This window comes from Myotis nattereri, assembly GCF_964212035.1.
Source record: "Myotis nattereri genome assembly, chromosome: 3".
Lineage (NCBI taxonomy): Eukaryota > Metazoa > Chordata > Mammalia > Chiroptera > Vespertilionidae > Myotis > Myotis nattereri.
In genome coordinates, this window is record NC_138077.1 from 27,223,623 (window position 1) to 27,244,549 (window position 20,927).

Sequence of the window (20,927 nt, forward strand, 5' to 3'; positions counted from 1 at the left end):
TGTAAGATATGAAAATAAGGAAAACCAGATAAATGAGCAACTGCCAACTGTTGTACTCTGTCACTATAAAATAATCCACATGCTCTCAAGAGAGACTGAGAGAGGATTTGTTTATTGATTAGTTTGTCAACTTCAACTCTGGAATTGAAGAGTTGTATCTTGGAAAATAAAACACTATGGGCTAATCATATAACGTTATGTTTTCTCTAATGTTAGGCACCCTTATCAATTTTGACATATCCTATCTAATAAAAGAGAAACATGGTAATTAGCATACCATTGCTACACTTCCCATTGGCTAATCAGGGCGATATGCAAATTAACTGCCAGCCAGATGGCGACTGGCAGCCAGGCAGCTTGAAACTAACATGAGGTTTGCTTGCTTCAGTGACGGAGGAAACCAACGTTCCCCGCCTGCCTTGCCGGCCTCTGAGCCTGCAGTTTGAAACATTATAATAAATATAGAAGCTAAACAAAACCCCAGAAACCTGCTTTCAGCCAGCCGGGATCTCAGAGCTGGAGTTATACATTGTTTCGATGATAGAACCTAAACAAAACAGATACCTGTTTTCAGCAGCAGAGGCCTCAGAGCTGGAGCCAGAGCTAAAGCTGGCCCAGAATAAAAAAAGAAAGAAAAAAAGGAGCAGTTGGGAGCTTCAGTCACCCGCCAGCCTGAAAACAGCCCTCAGCCCCTCACCCAGACTGGCCAGGCACCCCAGTGGGGACCCCACCCTGAAGGGTGTGTGACCAGCTGCAAACAGCCATCATCCCCTCACCCAGGCTCGCCAGGCACCCCAGTGGGGGCCCCCAACCTGGTCCAGGACACCCTTCAGGGCAAGCCAGCCAGCCTTACCCATGCACCAGGCCTGTATCCTATATAGTAAAAGGGTAATATGCCTCCCAGCACCGGGATCAGCGGAGCTGAGAGGCCTCCCTTGCACCAGGATCAGCGTGACAGGGGGCAGCGCCCAAACCCCCTGATCGCCCTGCTGCTCTGTGTGTGACAGAGTGCGGCGCCCCAACCCACCCTCCACCCCGCTATGGGCCCTGCTCTGTGTGTGACAGGGTAGAGCCATAACCTCCCCATTGGCTTTGCCCTGAGTGTGACAGTGGCGGCGCCCCAACCCCCTGATCTGCCCTGCTCTGTTTGTGACAGGGGGCGGTGCCCCAACTCCCCTATCTGCCCTACTCTGTGAGTGACAGGGGGGAGCTCCTCAACCCCCTGATCAGCCCTGCTCTGTGTGTGACAGGGTACGGAACCCCAACCCCCCTGATGGGCCCTGCTCTGTGCATGACAGGGGGTGGCGCCGCAACCTCCCCATCGACCCTGCCTTGAGTGTGACAGGGGGCGGTGCCCCAACCCCCCAATCAGCTCTGCTCTGAGCCCGACCAGGGGCTGCACCTAGGGATTGCGCCTGCCCTCTGCCACCTGGGAGCAGGCCTAAGCCAGCAGGTCATTATCTCCCGAGGGGTCCCAGACTGCGAGAGGGCACAGGCCAGTCTGAGCGACCTCCCTTCCCCTCCGAGTGCACAAATTTTTGTGCACCGGGCCTCTAGTCCATCCATAATAATTGTAATGACAAAAGGTAAAAGCTCCTCCATCTCCTCTGAAATCTTTTAACTGCTCAAAAGATGCATTTCACATTTCCTACCTGACCCAAACTTTCTCCAGCAAGAGTCCTCTCTGTGCAGCTGTTCTCACAACTTTGATGTAATTAAACAATGATTTCAGATAGACTAGATTAAACTTATTTTGTTTACTGCAGAGACCATGATACCAATGAGTTTGCACCTTCCTTATTCTTGAATTTTTTCTCACCTAGCATGGCTTTCTCAAAATTAAAAAAAAAAGAAAATTCTTTTTCTACTTATTAAAAGTCCTATTTTTCTAAGCTATGGAGCAACCAACCACTAATTATATTTATGTCAAAAATTGCCATTTTTAATAACCTAGTAATCAGAGGAAAATCATTGGCTATGGCTTAATTTCATATTCTATATGAAGGGCAAATTTATAGGAAAACAGAAATGTGCAAAAAATATTTATATAGCTCAGATTTTACTTGCACAGAATCATCTTTGTGCTTTTATATTTTTGTGTTGTTTTACTTTTTTTAGCCTCAAATTATTCAGTGGGATGATTGGTAGATGTATTAAGTACAAGTTAATTTACTAATAGTGGAATCATATATATATATGCATATATGTTTATATATATATACATATATATATATATATATATATATATATATATATATATATATAATTTCTTTGAATATAAATCCCAGTGAAATCAATACTTGGAAAGCAATGAATATTTTTCAGTACCAACAATGAGGCAAAAGGAAGAAAAAGAAAGCTGGAGCAAAAGAATATTAAACTCAAAGATCTGATAGCTCGTCTACAAAGATGTTGACATTAATTTGCCAACCACCATGGAGAACATCTATTTATTCCCCCTCCTTGAACCTGGCTTTGTCAGTGACTGTTTTTACGAATTTTATCAATTCCTGCCTTTCGGAGCTCTGAGCTTTCACATAGTAAGTCCAAGAAAATCAACTGTCAAGGGAGTCTTAGAGGATGACTGGTGATACAACAAGTGTAAGTGAAGATGGCATCTTGAATTTCTAGCCAATGAAATCTTCAGATATCTCCAGTCCCAACCTACATCTGACTCACCACATGACACAGCAGACAAAGGCTCATAAATCCATGAAAGATAATACAATTGTTGTTTTGGATTTTAAAAATTTGGAATGATTTTTTCCATAGTAACAGATGAACAAAACAATAGGTAATGCCATTTTTCTTTGGATTTGAAAACAAGAAATCTAAAGAGAAGGTGGGACATAGAAGCCATGAGTGCACAGAGGCAAAAGTTGGAGAAGAAAAGCTATTGGTAGTTTCTGTATAAAGATAGTCATAAAAAAGGGGATTAAGAGTGTGACAGACTATTAAAAGGTGATAATTCTCTAATGATTCTGCCTGTTCTTCCTGTGTTTTTTCTTATGCTCTCTGACTTACCTGTGCATTTTATCCCCCTTTACAAACAATAAAGCCTAGTGCCTGAGTCAGTCTCTTGAAATGTGAAAGAATCTCATAACCTAATGTCATTGGTGGAAATGTGGTGTTTTAACTGATACTTAGCAAGGATATTGAAACTATTTAAATCATATTAAACAGGTTTAAAAATTGATTCTAGGCCACATTAATATAACAAAATTGTTATTTATTCATTTGTCACAATTTTAAGTATTCAATTTGTATAATAACTTTAAATTGATCTTATGAAAATCGTATTTTACACAATGTAAGAAACCAATGAAGAGGAAAGCTTATAAGTATGGTAAAATGTTAATCCAGATGTTAATGTTCCTTTGGCAACTAGAATGGATGATGATCTTCAGGACCAGTTGATTACTATTGGTTGATTGAGAATAACATTATTCACTGTCATATTGATATTTAATATCTAAAAAAGAAAAATTGCAATTAATTATTTAATCAGAACCATTACTTCAATAAAAAGTTTATCCATAAATAAATAAATTTATTCTAAGTAACAAGGTATACTTTATTTTTCATTTTGATGAATCTTTTATTCCAGAGATTTCACAACCATTTCAGAAATAATTTCACCCAACTTACCCATTATTCAGATGATGAAAATAAATCCCAGGGTGGTGGGATGGTTCTCAAAAGAAGGTGAACAACTAAGACTATTAACCAATTATATTGATTCTATCACTTTACTTTTTCTCCACGAGTCCTACATATCCAGTTATTCAACTTGCACTACATAAATCTCTATGCTTCCTACCCTCAAATATTATCTAGCCATCTACACACAAAATTTAGATTAGGAATAAGTTTCTTTGACATTAAACTCAAAAGGCTTTAGAATGCTGAATTTAGTACCAATTATTTCAGTTTTGTGTGTGTAACTCTTTTTCATGGGAGAGAATCTCAAATAGACCACGTAGGGACTAATTTTGGAGGTGACCAATTAAGCAGTTGAGCACAAATAATCATCTGTGACAGTTTTGTATGATGATGTCAGTAAACACTGCTGCTTTGTTTCCAATACTCTCTGTACCTTAGCTCAGAAAACTTGGATTCAATCATCACTTGTGCAAGAGAGGATGAAGAGAATCACCTTTTCCTTAGTACTTACTGAATATCAGGTGCTCTCCTAGAGGCTTTATAAAATTTATTATTCACCAAAGCCCAGCATTTTAGGATTTACTTCCCACAATTTAGAGTAGAAGAGTTTAGAAAGGTAATCGTTGAATAACTTTCTTAATATGCACTACTTATGTTTGAAACTGACCCATCCTACATCACAACCTAACCTAATTCTTTTTTGTGTTGTTGTTGTTGTTGTTAATCCTCATCTGAGGATATTTTTCCATTGATTTTTTTAGGGAGAGTGGAAGAGAGAGGTAAAGACAGAGAGAAACATCCATGTGAGAGAAACACATCAACTGGTTGCCTCCTGCACAAGCCCTGACCAAACTGGGGTGGGGAGGAGTCTGTAACCAAGGTACTTGCCCTTGACCTGAATCAAACCCCGGACCCTTTGGTTCCCAGGCCAATGCCAAACTGGCTAGGGCTAACCTTGTTCTTTTAATATCAAAGTGAAAAGCAGTAAGTACATCACATAGCTGTTAATACTTGTACAAAAGGCAACTAGGCATAACTATTGCTAGGAAAATGATTTAAAAAATGTATTTATATGGCAATTAAACCATCCTTTGCATGTAATTCCCACACCCATGGAGAAGAAAAACCAGGCAGAGAGAGAAATTGACTACTCTCTTCTTTCCCCCTATATTTACAAAGGTTTGGAAAATAGTAGGTGCTCATAAATATTTGTTTTATTTAAATGTTCTTGAAGGAAATGCTCCAATATTAATCAAAATAATATCTTCTTTTGCAATCCTGAGGTAATAAAACATCTTCTTTTCCAATCCTGAGGTAATGATTGGAAAAATGTTATTCTTAGTACTTAAAATTTTGTGTGAATATCCTTGAGTACAGTGGAAGGAACTTTTCATTATAAATAGTATGTTTTATGCCAAGAATTTGGTCAAAATAAACTTGAAATAATACTTGACATGCTAAAATATTTAACACTGTTTAGCTGACTGTGTTTAGTTTATTTTTATAGTAAAAATCATGAGCTTTACTTTTCACCATTATAGTAGTATATAAAGAGCAAGAAAACATATAAGGCAGACCATCCTTTTTTTATCTGTTGAACATTAGGCAGTTCAACAAAACTGATTTCAAATTGTGACTGATAAGTATTAAATATTTACTCCTGGGGAATTAATTTTTCTTTTCAGGATTGTTTCTTGGACTGCCATGTAAGACCACTGACTAAACCAGTGATTCCCTTCCACTGGAATTTTAAAAACCAGTAAAATTTTAAAAAGAACCAAAACCGGTTTGGCTCAGTGGATAGAGCATCGGCCTGCGGACTGAAAGGTCCCAGGTTCGATTCCGGTCAAGGGCATGTACCTGGGTTGCGGGCACATCCCCAGTAGGAGATGTGCGGGAGGCAGCTGATCGATGTTTCTCTCTCATCGATGTTTCTAGCTCTCTATCTCTCTCCCCTTCTCTCTGTAAAAAATCAATAAAATATATTTTAAAAAAAAAGAAAAAGAAAATATTAAAAAAAAAATTTAAAAAAAGAAAAATTAGAGTGAGGCTCTTGAATATCAATTTTTATTTTACCAATGAAGGATATCAAGTATACACAACTCCAATTTTCTAAACTTTATATAATATAAATAAATAAAATTATTTAAATTAAGTATTTTAATTAAGGTAGTTTCATGTTAAAGGGGAAATCCCACTTGACTACAAAACAACAGTAACAATAGGACAATTTCATTTGGATAAAATGGCCCCTCAGGTGATGTTTAATTCTCACACTCTTTAAAATTATGAGGACCTAACACTGCGTCCAAGACACAAATTATTAGACTTTAAGTTGAAGTCAGTCAAATAACTGGCTATTGTGTAAGTTAAATTCACATGAAAGACTGGTTAATTAATAGGTAGTTGTTTCCATTCAACTCTAAACAAACGGACACGTGCACACATACACAGTTTTAGTGGTGCACATGAAGCCTTAAACTTAGATCAAACAATCACAATAGTTAGTTGGTGTCTGGAATATATGTTTTTTAAAATCAACCTTTATAAGACATAGATTCACACAATTTAGGATTGGAAGGAGTTTAAGAGATTGTTTCCTTGCATATTCTTAATTTATTGCAAAGAAAACAAAAGCCTAAAATTATTTGTTCAAAATAGAAGGCTAATTACTGGCAGTAATGGAATTTTAACATAAAAATGTTGAATTCTTGTTTTATCTATGAATTATAGTTTTATACACATGTCAAATTATTCATTAGTGCTGATAAACAATTTTATTAATTTTGCAAGAGTTTTCAAATATATCTTATTTAATACATATTAAAAGTTGAAATGAAGATATTTTATTTTGGGGAAAAAATAATTGAGGCATTTTACCATTCATGGATGACAATGATTTAGAGATTTAAGGTAAAATATAATTTTGTTTTAATATGTTAAAACAATTTTAAAATAAATACCATTAAATTGACTTGTCTGACAGGTTATCAAGGATGATAATATGAAAATAGATATGGAAGTTCAATAAGAATAAATGAATAAGAATGGTTATAGTTGTCACATAATTATGTTTCTTAGGCTGAGAAATAAAATACATCTATGTAGATATTTAAAATTGCTCCATTTAAAAAACTATGTTCTTAATATCACTTACCTGCTTATCTGCTTCTTGAGTAAATCTAAGTGACTCATTATTTCCGTTATATATGAGATTAACCTTATTAACAAGAGTATTTCCTATTCCCCATATATTGATGAATCCAAGCCTCATTTCATTTGGGTTTCCGTAACCATTTTTCAATATAGTGCTTGTCAAGGTGGTCTACAAAGACAAAGAAATAATTTAAATTCTTCATTTGAAAAAAGAAGCAATTTAAACTTTAAAAAATATATATCTCTTAACCAAAATATATTCCAGAGTCCAGAAAATGGTTTAGTCATATATTTGAAATAAAGTGTATTAAACACCAAATATAAAATATTTAAATACAAAATAATTATAAAGTGTGATATGAAACTTCAAATATTATTTAACAAAATTGCACATAAATGATCTGAAATGAATACATACCTTGTTCAAATTAAATTGTGCCAAGAAATATAGGTTATTTTCATAGGTGCCTGTAAAGAAAATTAAAAGTAATATATTTGTATTTCCAAAGAAGAAGAATAGCAAATACTAGTATATTTTTCTTTATTTTCCCAGTATAAAGGGCACTCAAATCATCATTGCATTATATTTAACTTGTTCAAACAGTCCCAGCAACACTAAAATGTGAAGGATGAGTCACCATAAATGGTTCCATGTCTGTATATAAAATATAATTCTGCTATATTTAAAACTAATTTGAAAATTACTGTCATTGCTATAATGTATAGCAAATGCTTACTATCTAAGTATTTTATCACACTATTCTGAAATATGTATTATCATTCCCACTATATTGAAGATGAATGCAGTTCCAGAGAAGTTAAATAAATAACCAAAAGTGAAACAATTAATTACAGATGCCCCTTTATTTACAATGTGTTTATATCCCAATAAATCCATTAGAAATTGAAAATATAGTAAGCCGAAAATGCATTTAATATATCTAACCTATGAACATCTTCACTTAGCCCAGCTTACCTTAAACATAGTCAGAACACTTACATTAGTCTACTGTTAGGCAAAATCACCTAACACAGAATCCAGTTTATAATAAATTGTTGCATTTTAAAATGTATTGAATACAGAAAACACAAAACACAATATCCAAAAAAGCTGGCAAGAGTGTACTGCAGAGTAGGGGTTGTTTACCCTCTTGATCCTGGGAGCTGTTCCTCTCTGCTGCTGCCCAGCATCACAAGAGTATCATTCAGCCTATCACTAGCACAGGAATGGATCAAAATTCAAAGTTTCTACTGAATGTGCATTCCTTTGGCACCATTACAAAGCTAAAAAATCCTAAATTGACCCATCATTAAGTTGACGGCTATCTTCATTATCAAGGTCTGGAATCAAGTCCAGTTTCCCCAACTGAGAAGACTGTGTTTCTAATTAAAACCAAACAAGCATAAGACAGGAAGTCAAAGTAGAGTCAAATGCATGATTGAAACAAGTAAGTGTTAGGATAACATTGAAAGGCTTTACAGTTTAATTCCCTTTCCCACTTACACATGCCAGTATTGTATTCAGTAATCCTCTGAAAATTGCTAATGCATACAAGTGTCAGAATAAGTTTGTTTTGATTTATTTTTTTAATTTTCTTCGAAATAAAGAATAGGACAGCAAATAATAATATTCCATGAAATCTGAATTACTTAATTATTTAGATGGAGGTCTATTAACTAGATTGCAAGCTTACTAAGAAAACTTATTTGAAGATTCTGATCTAATCCAAAGGCTCTAAGTATTTGTTGTGTATTGCTGCTGTTTACTCGAGAAATTACAGGGGACTTTTAAAATCTTTATATTCAATTATAACACATGTAGTGAGATTACACAATATAACAAAATAAGTAGATTTAATTGGCCAGAACCATTTGGCTTGCCTGAATATCTAAATTATGTGCAGTTACTTTCCTGTATTTGAAAAAAACAAGGACTGCAACAAAACTTCAATAGGATAAAGGTTAGCAGAACTTCTGTTAATGTGTTCATGCTCAGGGCTTTTACAACATAGGATTCTCCCTGATTCTTCAACCTCTAAATCATAAAATACTGAGATTTTTTTTTTATTGTAAGAATCTTGCTAACCACCGTATGATTCTTTATAAAATTATTTTCACATGATTCTTATATCAACTTCCTAATATATTTTATTTGCTAATAGATTCCCAAGTCTTATGGTTGCAGAATATTAACATGGTTTACTTAAAATGATGAAAGATACATGTCTTTACTATAATGAAAAATCTCTCATCTATGCATAATTTATTTAAATTACAGTGAGCCGCCCATGAGAACTTCAGCTCCACACAGATGTTAGTTTTATGAGTAAGGTTTTTAAGAGAATATTCAAAATGCCTATCTAGTAGAGCTGGTACGTTGTAAATCTAATCCTCTACCCGTATGATGACCCCCTGGGGACATTTGACTGGAAGACAGATTCTTGGGCCTTTTCCCAAATTAATGAAATTTGAATGGACTCCATAATCTCCGTTCTTTTTTTAACTGAATTTTTTGGGATGACCTCGGTTAATAAAATTATATAGGTTTCAGGTATATGGTTCTGCAATACATCATCTGTATATTGTATTGTGTGTTTGCCACCCAAGTCTCCTTCCATCACTATCTATCCCCCTTTACCTTCTTCAGAATCATCATGCTTTACAAACTACCCAGGTGATTCTGATAACAATGGTCAGCAGAGCACACACTGCTGAAAGTTTAGCAGTTCAGTTTGGTCTTGAGGAACAGTCATAGAGTAAATATAGATTTAAGATTAAATCCTTAAATTTTTCATGTCAAAATACTGAATATTAGAAACCAACAAAAAATGCAAAATAGCTAAAAGTCTAGGGACCAAACCTGAATTTTGTTTCTGGAATATCTCATGTTTTAGAGCAGTGGTTCTCAACCTTCCTAATGCCGCGACCCTTTAATACAGTTCCTCATGTTGTGGTGACCCCCAACCATAAAATTATTTTTGTTGCTACTTCATAACTGTAATTTTGCTACTGTTATGAATCGTCATGTAAATATCTGATATGCAGGATGTATTTTCATTGTTACAAATTGAACATAATTAAACCATAGTGATGAATCACAAAAACAATATGTAATTATATATTCAATATGTGTTTTGCGATCGTCTTAGGTGACCCCTGTGAAAGGGTCGTTCGACCCCCAAAGGGGTTGTGACCCACAGGTTGAGAACCGCTGTTTTAGAGGCACCCTTATGCATCAATAGTGCATACACATGGAACACAGCTTTTCAGCCCAGTTGACCTCATACATAGTGAATGTCTATTATGTGAGCATCACTGGAATAGCTTCTAGAAGAACAAAAATTATTGCTATACAATCCCTGCCCAAGCAAATCTCCTAGTTATCCAGACATTTGCCATAGAGTTGAACTATAGAAATTCTTTAAATACTTGTAACACTTTTTTTAAAAAAAATTATTCAACTATTTATTACACTAGTTTAGCTTTGAATAGTATTATTAGATTTTTGTTAAGCTTCCAAATTACAATAATAGGAAACATATAAGTAATATGATAATATGTATGTCATCAACTACATTTATCTACTAATAGACCACTCACTTTTAGACTCTCCATCATCCCAGAAAAGAGATCCTTGTGCCATATGATTATCATCTGCAGCAACAATGAGCCTCATGTAGTTTTGTCGACTACAAGGAAGAAATATCATTTTATCAATGTTTATAGAGTAGCATATGTGTTGTTACGATATGACATCCATATACATATCCAAGAGAACAAAACTAAGACTATTAATTAAGGGGAATGCAACTGTTTTAGACAAAGAAAGTAAAGAATTTACTTTTTCTTATGAGTTTATGGGAATGACATAACCCATAAAATTTTTAATATTTAATAAAAATACTATGCATGTATTTTGGTCTCAAGGGTCCACCTACTGAGATAAATCAGAAGAGGCCTTATATATAATAATTAAAACCTTATTAAGTTTATTAACATATTTATTCTTACTGTAATCCTGTCATTGATCATTAAACATGAAATAAGTTTATGGCATTTTTTATCTCTTATGTCTCATATCTTCCTCACATTTCCATATATAAATCACTGAGTTATCATTGGCAGTTGTTAATAAGAATGTGGAGGGTAGCCAGCAAGTTGTAAGTCCTATCACTGGAGAGGACAATATTTCTCAAGCTTGTGGCTACATAGGCCAGTCTGGAAACTAAATATCTGCTTCCATGCTCACTGTACAAGAGAGTTGGTTTAACAGCCTCATACTAGTAAGGAAAGATTTCTCAGACAAATTATGCTTAGCTATCTGCCTTTCCAATCACCAACATTGAAGGCTGTACTGCCATGGAAGTCTCCTAAAATATCATAATATCTAAAACTTATACCATCATAGCACTTTGATATTTTCCATGTACAAATATTAGCATGTCTTAGCATGAATATATGCATGTATTTTAATTCAGTTTACTGATGTAGAAGATAAGTATATCTTATAATCAACATAAAACTCTGGTTTAAAAATTTTCCAACATATTTAAAAACAGATTCACGGAATTTCACAACTTGCATTCTACTCCATATACAGGGTGGGACAAAAGTAGTTGTACAGTTGTTCATATGGAAAATAATACAATAATAAATAAATGATAATACAAGAATGAATTCTGTGTTTTGTGTATTCACAACTGTAAACCTATTTAAACCTATTTTTACCTAACCCTGTATATACCTAAACTGATATCCTATTTACTTCACACACACACACACACACACACACACACACACAATAGCCTCTCTTTTCTCTCATAACAAAAGGATTCTTCAAGGAACAACTTGCGTCCCCTGCATGATGCCCTCATTTTTCACATAATATCATTTTTCTTATCTTTAATTGATCTCAAGGTAGAATATTGATACAAACTGATCTAAATGGCTCCAGAAAATAGAAAGAGACTGCTCATGCTAACTGGGGCTGTGAGCATGTAGATGAGCAAGAGAGTGGATGCCGTGTGGAAAGAGAAGAGCTAGAGCAGGGGTGGGCAAACTTTTTGACTCGAGGGCCACAATGGGTTCTTAAACTGGACCGGAGGGCCGGAACAAAAGCATGGATGGAGTGTTTGTGTGAACTAATATAAATTCAAAGTAAACATCATTACATAAAAGGGTACGGTCTTTTTTTTTTTAGTTTTATTCATTTCAAATGGGCTGGATCCGGCCCGCGGGCCGTAGTTTGCCCACGGCTGAGCTAGAGGGACTAAGGCTTCTAGAACCTGAATGTGTAAGTCTGAATTCAGGCAGTAGAAACAGACTCTGTGGCAGTCACAGAAGACACAGTCTGGACATATTGCCAAATGAGAGGGCGAAAATGCCACAATCAACTGTGGCAGGATAACTGAATTCTCTTTCACTGTGTGTTCATTTGATTCAGATCTAATAAGGGTTTCTGGGGCAAAGAAGAGAGGAGAGTCTTAGCCAGATAATCTGTTATGAATGACAATGGACAGAAAAATCTGAATCATCTTTTAACTTTGTTTGGGACAAGGCTACTAAGAGACGCATGTGGTTCTTCTCTGGGCAGCAGTAGACTTAGCATTTGAAGGAGTAGTGAAATCATCAAAGGATACCTACATTTTCATTGACGAAAGGGAGTCAAAGAATATTTAACTGAAAGAAGGAGGCAGAGAAAGGGGAAAAGAAAAGCTTGAAGTTCGGAGAAATCTTCTGAGCAATATTTGCTTAAAGTTTAAGAATGGGTCACTTAAAATCAAGTTCATAGTATTTCTTTCCACATGTCAGAGGCAGGAAAAAAAGAACTTAGGCATTTATTGTCAACACCTTTGCATATTCATACAGAAGATAGTAAGTTTTAGTCGGTATATTAGTTTGGTAAATGTTCTTACTGTAAGAGGGAATATCATGTTTTCAGACCATTTTCCATGAGTCAAGTTTTTGCATATAGAGGCACTGACAGTTTTTCTTTAGACTATCCTTTCAAGGATGCTTTTAAAGCAAACAGTATGGCAAGACAGGGCAGTGTTTAATAAAATTGTAATCACTGTCCACTATAATACTTCAAAGCAAAGAATACACAGGTTTGTTTACAGTTGATAACAAAAATAAAATTGAGTTTCCTTGATCTTGGAGTTCCTTAGCTGTGTCTCAAACCTCCTGCATATGCAGTATCTTCTAGGCCACTTCATGTCACCCCCCCCCCCCATGGGACTTGGGGACAGGGAAAGCTGAAGCAAACAGGAAGGTCATATTTCTTGGTATGCCATGAGTAAAAAGGCTCTTTGCTTCTGACTCAGCTCCGTGAAACTAGCAGGCTAACTTGTAAGCTTGGAACTAGGGTAGAACCTCAGACCCTTCCAAATCCTTGGCAATTCTAGCTGATGTATCTTAAAATTTAATCTGAGTTCTGTAACCACTTTGTTTACCTGTGAAATGTGTTTTGAGCAGGCTCTTGACAGGGTAGGATGTAACCTCCACGAACATGGAGGTTTATTTTATCAAAGGGAGCATCAAAATCCTTAAACGTTCCTCTGACACCAATATCTTGGCCCTAGAAATGACAGGGTTGGAAGGAAGAACAAAAGCAGCAAAAAGTGGAATTATTAGCAATATTAGAAGCCCGATGCACGAAACTTGTGCACTCAGGGGGGTGGTCTCTCAGCCTGGCCTGCGCCCTCTCACAGTCCGGGAGCCCTCGGGGGATTCCCAACTGACGGCTTAGTCCTGCTCTCCACAGGGAGCGTGCCTAAGCTGGCAGGAGGACATCCTTAGTGCCGCCCCGCAGAGGCAGGAGAGGCTCCTTCCACTACTGCTGCATTCACCAGCTGTGAGCCCTTCTGGCTGAGAGGCGCTCCCCCAGTGGGAGCGCACTGACCACCAGGGGGCAGCTCCTGCATTGAGCATCTACACCATGGTGGTCAGTGCACATCACAGAGACCCATGGTTCCGCTGTTTGGTCAATTTGCATATTAGCCTTTTATTATATAGGATTGCAACGTGAGGGGGCACATTTATAAAATCAAATGACACACTTTAGAATTTAAAATAAAGACACAGACATTTACTTAGAAGATCATGTTCTTTAAAGCATATACTCAGACCTTGGTTTCATGGTAGCTTTGAAAATAATTTACAAATACTTATTTTTGTGATGCTCACATGCAGAAAATTTATGGATTTTTCAAAAATATATTTATATTGATTTCAGAGAGAAAGGGAGAGGGAGGGAGAGAGAGAAACATCAATGATGAGAGAGAATCACTGATTGGCTGCTTCCTACAAGACCCCTACTAGGGAGGAGCCTGCAACCCAGGCATGGGTCCTTAACCGGAATCAAACGTTCAGTCCCCAGGCAGACACTCTATCCACTGAACCAAACTGGCTAGGGCAACATACGGATTTTTGAAAGGTCACAAAAACTATTCCTGACTGCCACATACATAATTCCTGGAAGGCCTGCATTACCTGTAATCATCATTTTGCACAGCCAATAAAGGGCAATGACCTTTTGATGTACAATATGTACTTCCCATGTTTATTTGGTAAAATAAATCAATGACTACATAATCCACTATGGCAGAATAAATTAATTCTCTTTCACTGTGTGTTCATTTGATTCAGATCTAATTAGCAAAAAATACCTTACTGATTTTAAGTGTATTTCATTAAATACATCATTAATGTAAAGATCAGGATCAAACTTAAACCCATTTCTGTTTAGTAAATTCCCCAGAATTCTTTAATTACTTACCGTATGGTAATCAAACCACCGAGCATTAGGGACATAGCCTCTTACAACGGTCTGATACTGGAATTTAAAAAAAAAAAGTTATTTAAAAATATATCAATTAGGCAAAATATTTTATGAACAAAAATATGTGGTAGGACTTACAGGTTCCAGTGCAGGGGTGACCATGAATGCTGGGCCCCACAGGAACTGCTTGAATATGTCCCAGGTATTCTTCTCCTTATAGAACCTTGGCAAAATATTTATAGACAGTTTAATCAAAGAACTTTATCTCTTCTGGATACCATTAAATAAGTATTCAAATCACATTTTGCAGTGTGGGCTTGTGTGGCTTAAAAAGAAAACCAAATTATGAAAAAGCAAAAAAACCCCTATGACTTGGGATTCAATGTGCCACGCTGCAATACTTTACAAGTAAATCTAGACCATGATGGAACCTCCTGACAACATGGAGAGGATTGTGGTTGAATTTATAAGACCACTTTGTGAGAAGTTTAAGTTGAAGAGAACTCATGGAGGTACAAAATATTAAGTAGAAATAGAACATTAACAAACTAGAAAACAAAATTATAAATACCCTGTGAAAAAAGTTCGAGACAAGCGTGTTGATTTGGTAAGTTTAAAGAGTTTGCTTGTTGTATTTCAATTAGAATTCGATGGATAGGGGATTTATATGTACTTATAGGTTCCTATATATTTTACTAGATTTCTGAATTTGAGATATAAATTGCTGGAAAGAATAAAATCTTGAGAATAGACACTATTAAATATCCACAATTTTCCTCTAATTAAAATGAAAGGATAATTTTGTTTGTAGGTTTGTTCTTTTATTTCTGTTATGTTTTGTTCTATTACAAACAGATTAATGCCAAGGCAGATTTCTGGGTTTACTCTTCCATGAATTTCAAATGGAAGCAAAGGCCCAGGTGTTTTCAATAGGACAAGAGTTTGCATCGTTAATAATAATGTTTCTGATTGGGACTCAGTCCAGAGCTGATACTTGATTCTGGGAAGTTACTAGGGAGATGACAAAGGGAGTGAGGAGTGTGAAAATGCAAGAGTCAAGAGATTAATAAGCTGTTACCGGGTACCCCATTAGCACATCTACTAAGAGGACTGTAATCTTCTTTTTCAGTTATGAATTAACTAGAGGCCTGATTCATGCACTGGTGGGGTCCCTTGGCCTGGCCTGTGCCCTCTTGAAATCTGGGGCCCCTCGGGGGATGTTGGAGTGCCAGTTTCGACCTGATCCCCACAGGCCTGGCTGAGGGACCCCACCAGTACATGAATCCATGCACCAGACTTCCCATATGCATATAAGATCTTTGGTTAATCTCTTCCTGCCCTCCTCTATCCCCACTTCCCTCTGATATTCATCAGTCTGTTCCATTTTTCATGCCTGTGGTTTCCACTCTTACGTTGAGCTTCTGCCCCCTGGTGGTCAGTATGTGTCATAGCTACTGGACTGTCGGCTGGTCAGCCAGTCGGTCAGTTGCTTAGGCTTTTATATATATAGATATGTGTACTATTTGCTTAACTGCTGTAAATAGCAATGAATTTAATCATAATGCAGAAACAATATTACTTAATGTAGAAAACTTTTTAAAAATACTCAATGTAATAAGGTATATAAGTAATCTAGAATAACATCTGGAATACAATAGTAATTCCTAGGAAGAATAATTACTTTTTAATAGCTACTTTGCTTCATTTTAATGGCATATATAAATCTATCTATCAGAAGATTTATTTATGAAAATGTTTGTTTATCCAAAATTTACACTAAAATAATAATGAAAAAGTTTCAAATTCAAAATATTGTATATTGGCCCTGACCAGTATGGCTCAGTTGGTTGAGCATTGTCCCATGCACCAAGAGGTCGCCTGGTTCAATTTCAGGTCAGGGCACATGCCTGAGTTGGTGGCTTGATTCCCAGGAGGGGGCATGCAGGAGGCAGCCAATTGATCCTTCTCTGTCATCAATGTTTCTCTCTCATCCTTTTCCTTCCTCTCTCTTTCTAAAAACAATGCAAACATATTTTTAAATGGGTATTCTTTTAAAAAAATTAAAATGTTCTGGTGCTAGGGGGAATATAAAATGCTTCATAATCTTTAAAAATATATTGTATGTTGTACTAAAAGATATTATTGAGTACATTAATTGGAAGCTATCTGTCTGTGGTAGGAAAAATATTTGCACTTACTCATGCAAAAGCGGTCGGATAACAGTGCCACCATGAGCATGAATTTCATGCATCTGTGTATAGAAGTATGGCAATAAAGTGTATCTTATATTTAGAACATTCTTTGACATTTCTGAAAAAGTTTGATTCCAGGAAGCAGGATCTTGTCTCTGAAATAAACCAAATTGAAATAGTTATAAACTTTTATTTTTATTTAAAACATAATTTTGAAATACATATTTGGAGAATAAAAAGCAAGAATATTAATTCACTGTCATATGCAATATACTACATCACAAAAATCTCATACAGACAGCACAATATTATCATTTAACTATGAAAAGTGACATTAAGTCTCTGGCTTGATTTAGTTTAAGTTATCATATGTAAAGTACAGTTTACATTTGAATAAGTGACAAATATATTGTCAACTATGATGACACAAAGTGTAGGGGTCAAAAGTCTAGGAGATAAATGAAATGCTATAAAAAATGGACTAAAATAGCCGAAACCGGTTTGGCTCAGTGGATAGAGCGTCGGCCCTCGGACTGAAGGGTCCCGGGTTCGATTCCGGTCAAGGGCATGTACCTGGGTTGCGGGCACATCCCCAGTGGGGGATGTGCAGGAGGCGGCTGATCGATGTTTCTCTCTCATCGATGTTTCTGACTCTCTCTCTCTCTCCCTTCCTCTCTGTGAAAAATCAATAAAATATATTTTAAAAAAAATGGACTAAAATAAATAGAGACATGCTTAGCCCATCATGTTAACACTGCACATTGTATGTTCTCATCAGAAATAAATAAATTATGGTACTAAAGAACTAGTTATATATGAGGAAGTGAAGACCTAATTAATGTTGGACAAGAAAAAAAAAAAAAAGAACATGCCCAAGTCTATTCTAGAATACACACTCCAGGTAAAAAGACTGTCACCTCCTTTCCGGCCCGACCCTGATCGGCCTGGCCCTGATTGGCCCTGATTGATGGCCAGGCCTAGGAACCCCACTTGTGAGTGAATTTTGTGCATGGGGCCTCTAGTATATTTATATTGGTTGCTCTCCTCCAACCCAATTCTCTGCTCTAATGCTAATGTGACTTCAGCCAAGAGAACTTCCTGATACCCCTTCTAAAACAGAAGCCCCATAAATCTCTATCACTTTAACTTACTCCATTTTTCCTTCATATGGATTTATTTGTACGTGGCATTTTATATAAATGTATAAATATATGTGTATAATAAAGAAAAATAAGTATAAATATACACATAATTAACTATTATCACTATCCTTCCTACATCATATGAATTGGTAGGGCAGCATTTTGTAAGTATTAACTAGTAGACTCTTAATGAATACTTGTTAAATGAATCCTTGGTCAGGTTTCTATTGCTTCATACCCTACTTTTTTAATAGTACAACTTTCTAAGTTGTGTTGTTAAATTTTCCTGTTAAATATTCCTATCCCATCAAGTTATGTCTTTATTGTCCAACTTTCAATTTCTTCCAAAGTATGTTTGCATACTTTTTTCCTACCTTATATAGGTTTTCATTTTCATTTCTAAAATAAATCCCCTCCTCTATTCTGACTAAAATTTTCTGAGTAATGCATTTCAAGCAAATGGTGAGCTCCGCCATTCAGTTACTGTGGCTAGAACTTATCCTTTAAAGTCTAGCTTTGTCCACAACCTTCTGTAAGGTGCTTTTGAAAATGCATCTTTCCTCTGTACTTATTCACTGAAAGTCAATATCACAAAACTTTGCCTCTAATTGTTCATATTTTTCCATAACTTTAGTACCGTCTCCCTTCTCATTCAAAAATTCCTTCTGACAACTTAGTGAAGAGTGTACTTGTGTCACCACACAGAAAATAATTCTCATGATTTCCCTCTCCCTTTTCTCCCTCAATTCTTCAACTCATTGGTTTTAACATATGCCTTTTAAATCTTCCAATTTCATGCATTGATACTAGTATTTCAAATGGCTTTCATGACTAATTAATTAGTTTGAAGCTGATTTTTTTTTGTTCCATTCTGGTTTGGAAGAAGTTCCAGAGGTAATTTATCCCCCCTAGCTACTCCAAAATTACATAGAACAGCAGTAAATATGCCAGCTAACCAAGTCTTGAATCCACAAGTATAGAGTAACCCAAGTAAGAATTTTTTTAAAATGATGTGCTTAGAAGTCCTCAGTAAATGTACGGAGGTTCAAAGCATTCATCTGGAAATCAGTGAGGTGGAGTGAATTTTTTTAAAACTACATATGTTTAGTGGGAGGTGGGTGTGGGGTTGAGAAAGGAGAGTAAACGCAATAATTACATACCCTAGTGCCTGCACTGTTGTGATTTCTTGAGTATGGATAAAATGCTCCAAGTTGCGTCCAGCGGGTGCAGAGGTGATATTCTGAATTATTGAAGAAACCACAGATATCTGCTCCAGTCTAAAATACATTGTTGCATTTAATTAGTTTTGTTAGTTTCTTAATATTTATAAGTGATAAAGATAAAAGGAATAGAATTACTTACATATGAAATTCCAAAGAGACTAAATTCCATCATACCTTTAAAAAATTAGGAAAAATGTCTTAGAAAGCTACAGTTTCATATATATTTTGATATGTTTTATTTACAAATATGTTCCATTTCTAATACCAACTTCTAATTCAAACATTTTTTAGATTATCAACATACTTTTCTATCATTTCTTTTTATAATTTTCATACTTTTAAGTTTATAGTGTTAAGGTCATTAATCAAAATAAAACAGGATATGCTTCCTTGACATTTTAAGATAACATATTTAAAGTACAAAGTTGTTATGAACACATTATCGTGTGAGAAGAAAGTGATAGTGATTTCCTTGATTTCATGTTTTATAACAAAAGGCTATCTTTGTAATTATTTAATTAGAGTTCTCATCATTTGAAATAAATTGAATTATTTTTGTTAAATAGAATCTTCTGAGGAATGATCACTTTGATAAAATGTGATTTCCCAACTCTTCTTTTAAAGGACTATTTCTAAGCATTATGTGTTTTCCTTGAAACCTAAATGAATAGCAAAGCATTTTTAAGACCAGATCTCCAACAGAAAAATATCCCTTTGCTCTTTAAAATGACAATGTCTTATTTACTCTTTACCCAATCATTGCCAGAAATCTCTTTCTAAATGTGGTTTAAAATATTTCCTAAAATCTAGAATTTCTACTCATATCTATTCTTAGTTTGTTATTTTTCCCATCTTCTGCCCTTTCAAACCATGAAACTGAAACAGAAAGTGATGAAATTATTTTCTCAAAACAAACTAGTTGGAAATCATTAGTTTCTATACAGAACCCCAGATCCTGCTTTCTGGCCCAATACTTTATCGTGGGGCTATTTGTCAGAAGACATTATGCCAAAGCATTTTTCTGAGATGCACTTATAAGGCATATGAACAAAAGCCAGAAAAAGTGGACACTTAATAGAAAACTCAAAAGAATGATGATAAAGATGGCGGCTCTCCCATACCGATGATCGATTTGTCCAAGTTGTCCCATTGTGCATAGTTGTCCCCAAGCCAGTGTCCCCCCCATCGTCCGGCAGTAGGATATGTGGAACGAGATATCACCATTCCTCTCTTGCCAGTTGCCTTCTGCAATGCACTAATAAAAGGGAAGAAGGATTTACATTAGGTATTTTTTACAAATATTTCTACTTTTGACCATTCCATTCCAAAAAAGAATTTGATTTGTGGTATTTATGTTGGCTCTTATTACAACTAGCTCTTTATAGGTGAGTCTTCTCTCATTATACTAGAAAATTCTCAGGGGTATGAAGGATATCTTTTTTCTTCCAACATTTACTAGATTGACATACCTGAGTGGCCTGCCTGCATTTATTTATTCAATGGACACAAGTTAAATCAACTATTTGTATTATCAAATCAACTAAACATTAAAAAAATAAACTTATTTTATTCTACTTAAATGTGTTCTCTTGAATAAAGTTCTAACTATTGATGGCCCAAACCCTTCTAATTTTTGGCTTAATACTTAATTTTTGTATTACTCTGCAGAGAATACTTGCTATAATATCTCTTGTTTTAGAGGCTAGTTTAAAGAGTACAAGTCTTTCCTGGATCTTAAAAATAAAAGTAATTTTTATACTTTAAGAATGGA

General features: G+C 35.5%; 1 protein-coding gene across 1 annotated transcript in view; it reads right to left on the reverse strand.

Annotated features, from left to right (window-relative positions):
* Window positions 1–3,210: 3,210 nt before the first annotated feature.
* Window positions 3,211–20,927, reverse strand: part of SI (sucrase-isomaltase) — a gene marked incomplete at its 5' end in the record, with an annotated part of 84,598 nt that continues 66,881 nt past the window's right edge. Inside the window, 11 exons of the mRNA XM_081087663.1 lie at window positions 3,211–3,472; window positions 6,821–6,988; window positions 7,238–7,287; window positions 10,420–10,508; window positions 13,272–13,396; window positions 14,597–14,653; window positions 14,738–14,822; window positions 16,798–16,946; window positions 19,094–19,210; window positions 19,296–19,330; window positions 20,278–20,411. Coding sequence (XP_080943789.1) covers window positions 3,404–3,472; window positions 6,821–6,988; window positions 7,238–7,287; window positions 10,420–10,508; window positions 13,272–13,396; window positions 14,597–14,653; window positions 14,738–14,822; window positions 16,798–16,946; window positions 19,094–19,210; window positions 19,296–19,330; window positions 20,278–20,411 — 1,078 coding nt within the window. The 3' untranslated portion in view covers window positions 3,211–3,403. The remainder of the gene's footprint in view (window positions 3,473–6,820; window positions 6,989–7,237; window positions 7,288–10,419; window positions 10,509–13,271; window positions 13,397–14,596; window positions 14,654–14,737; window positions 14,823–16,797; window positions 16,947–19,093; window positions 19,211–19,295; window positions 19,331–20,277; window positions 20,412–20,927) is intronic.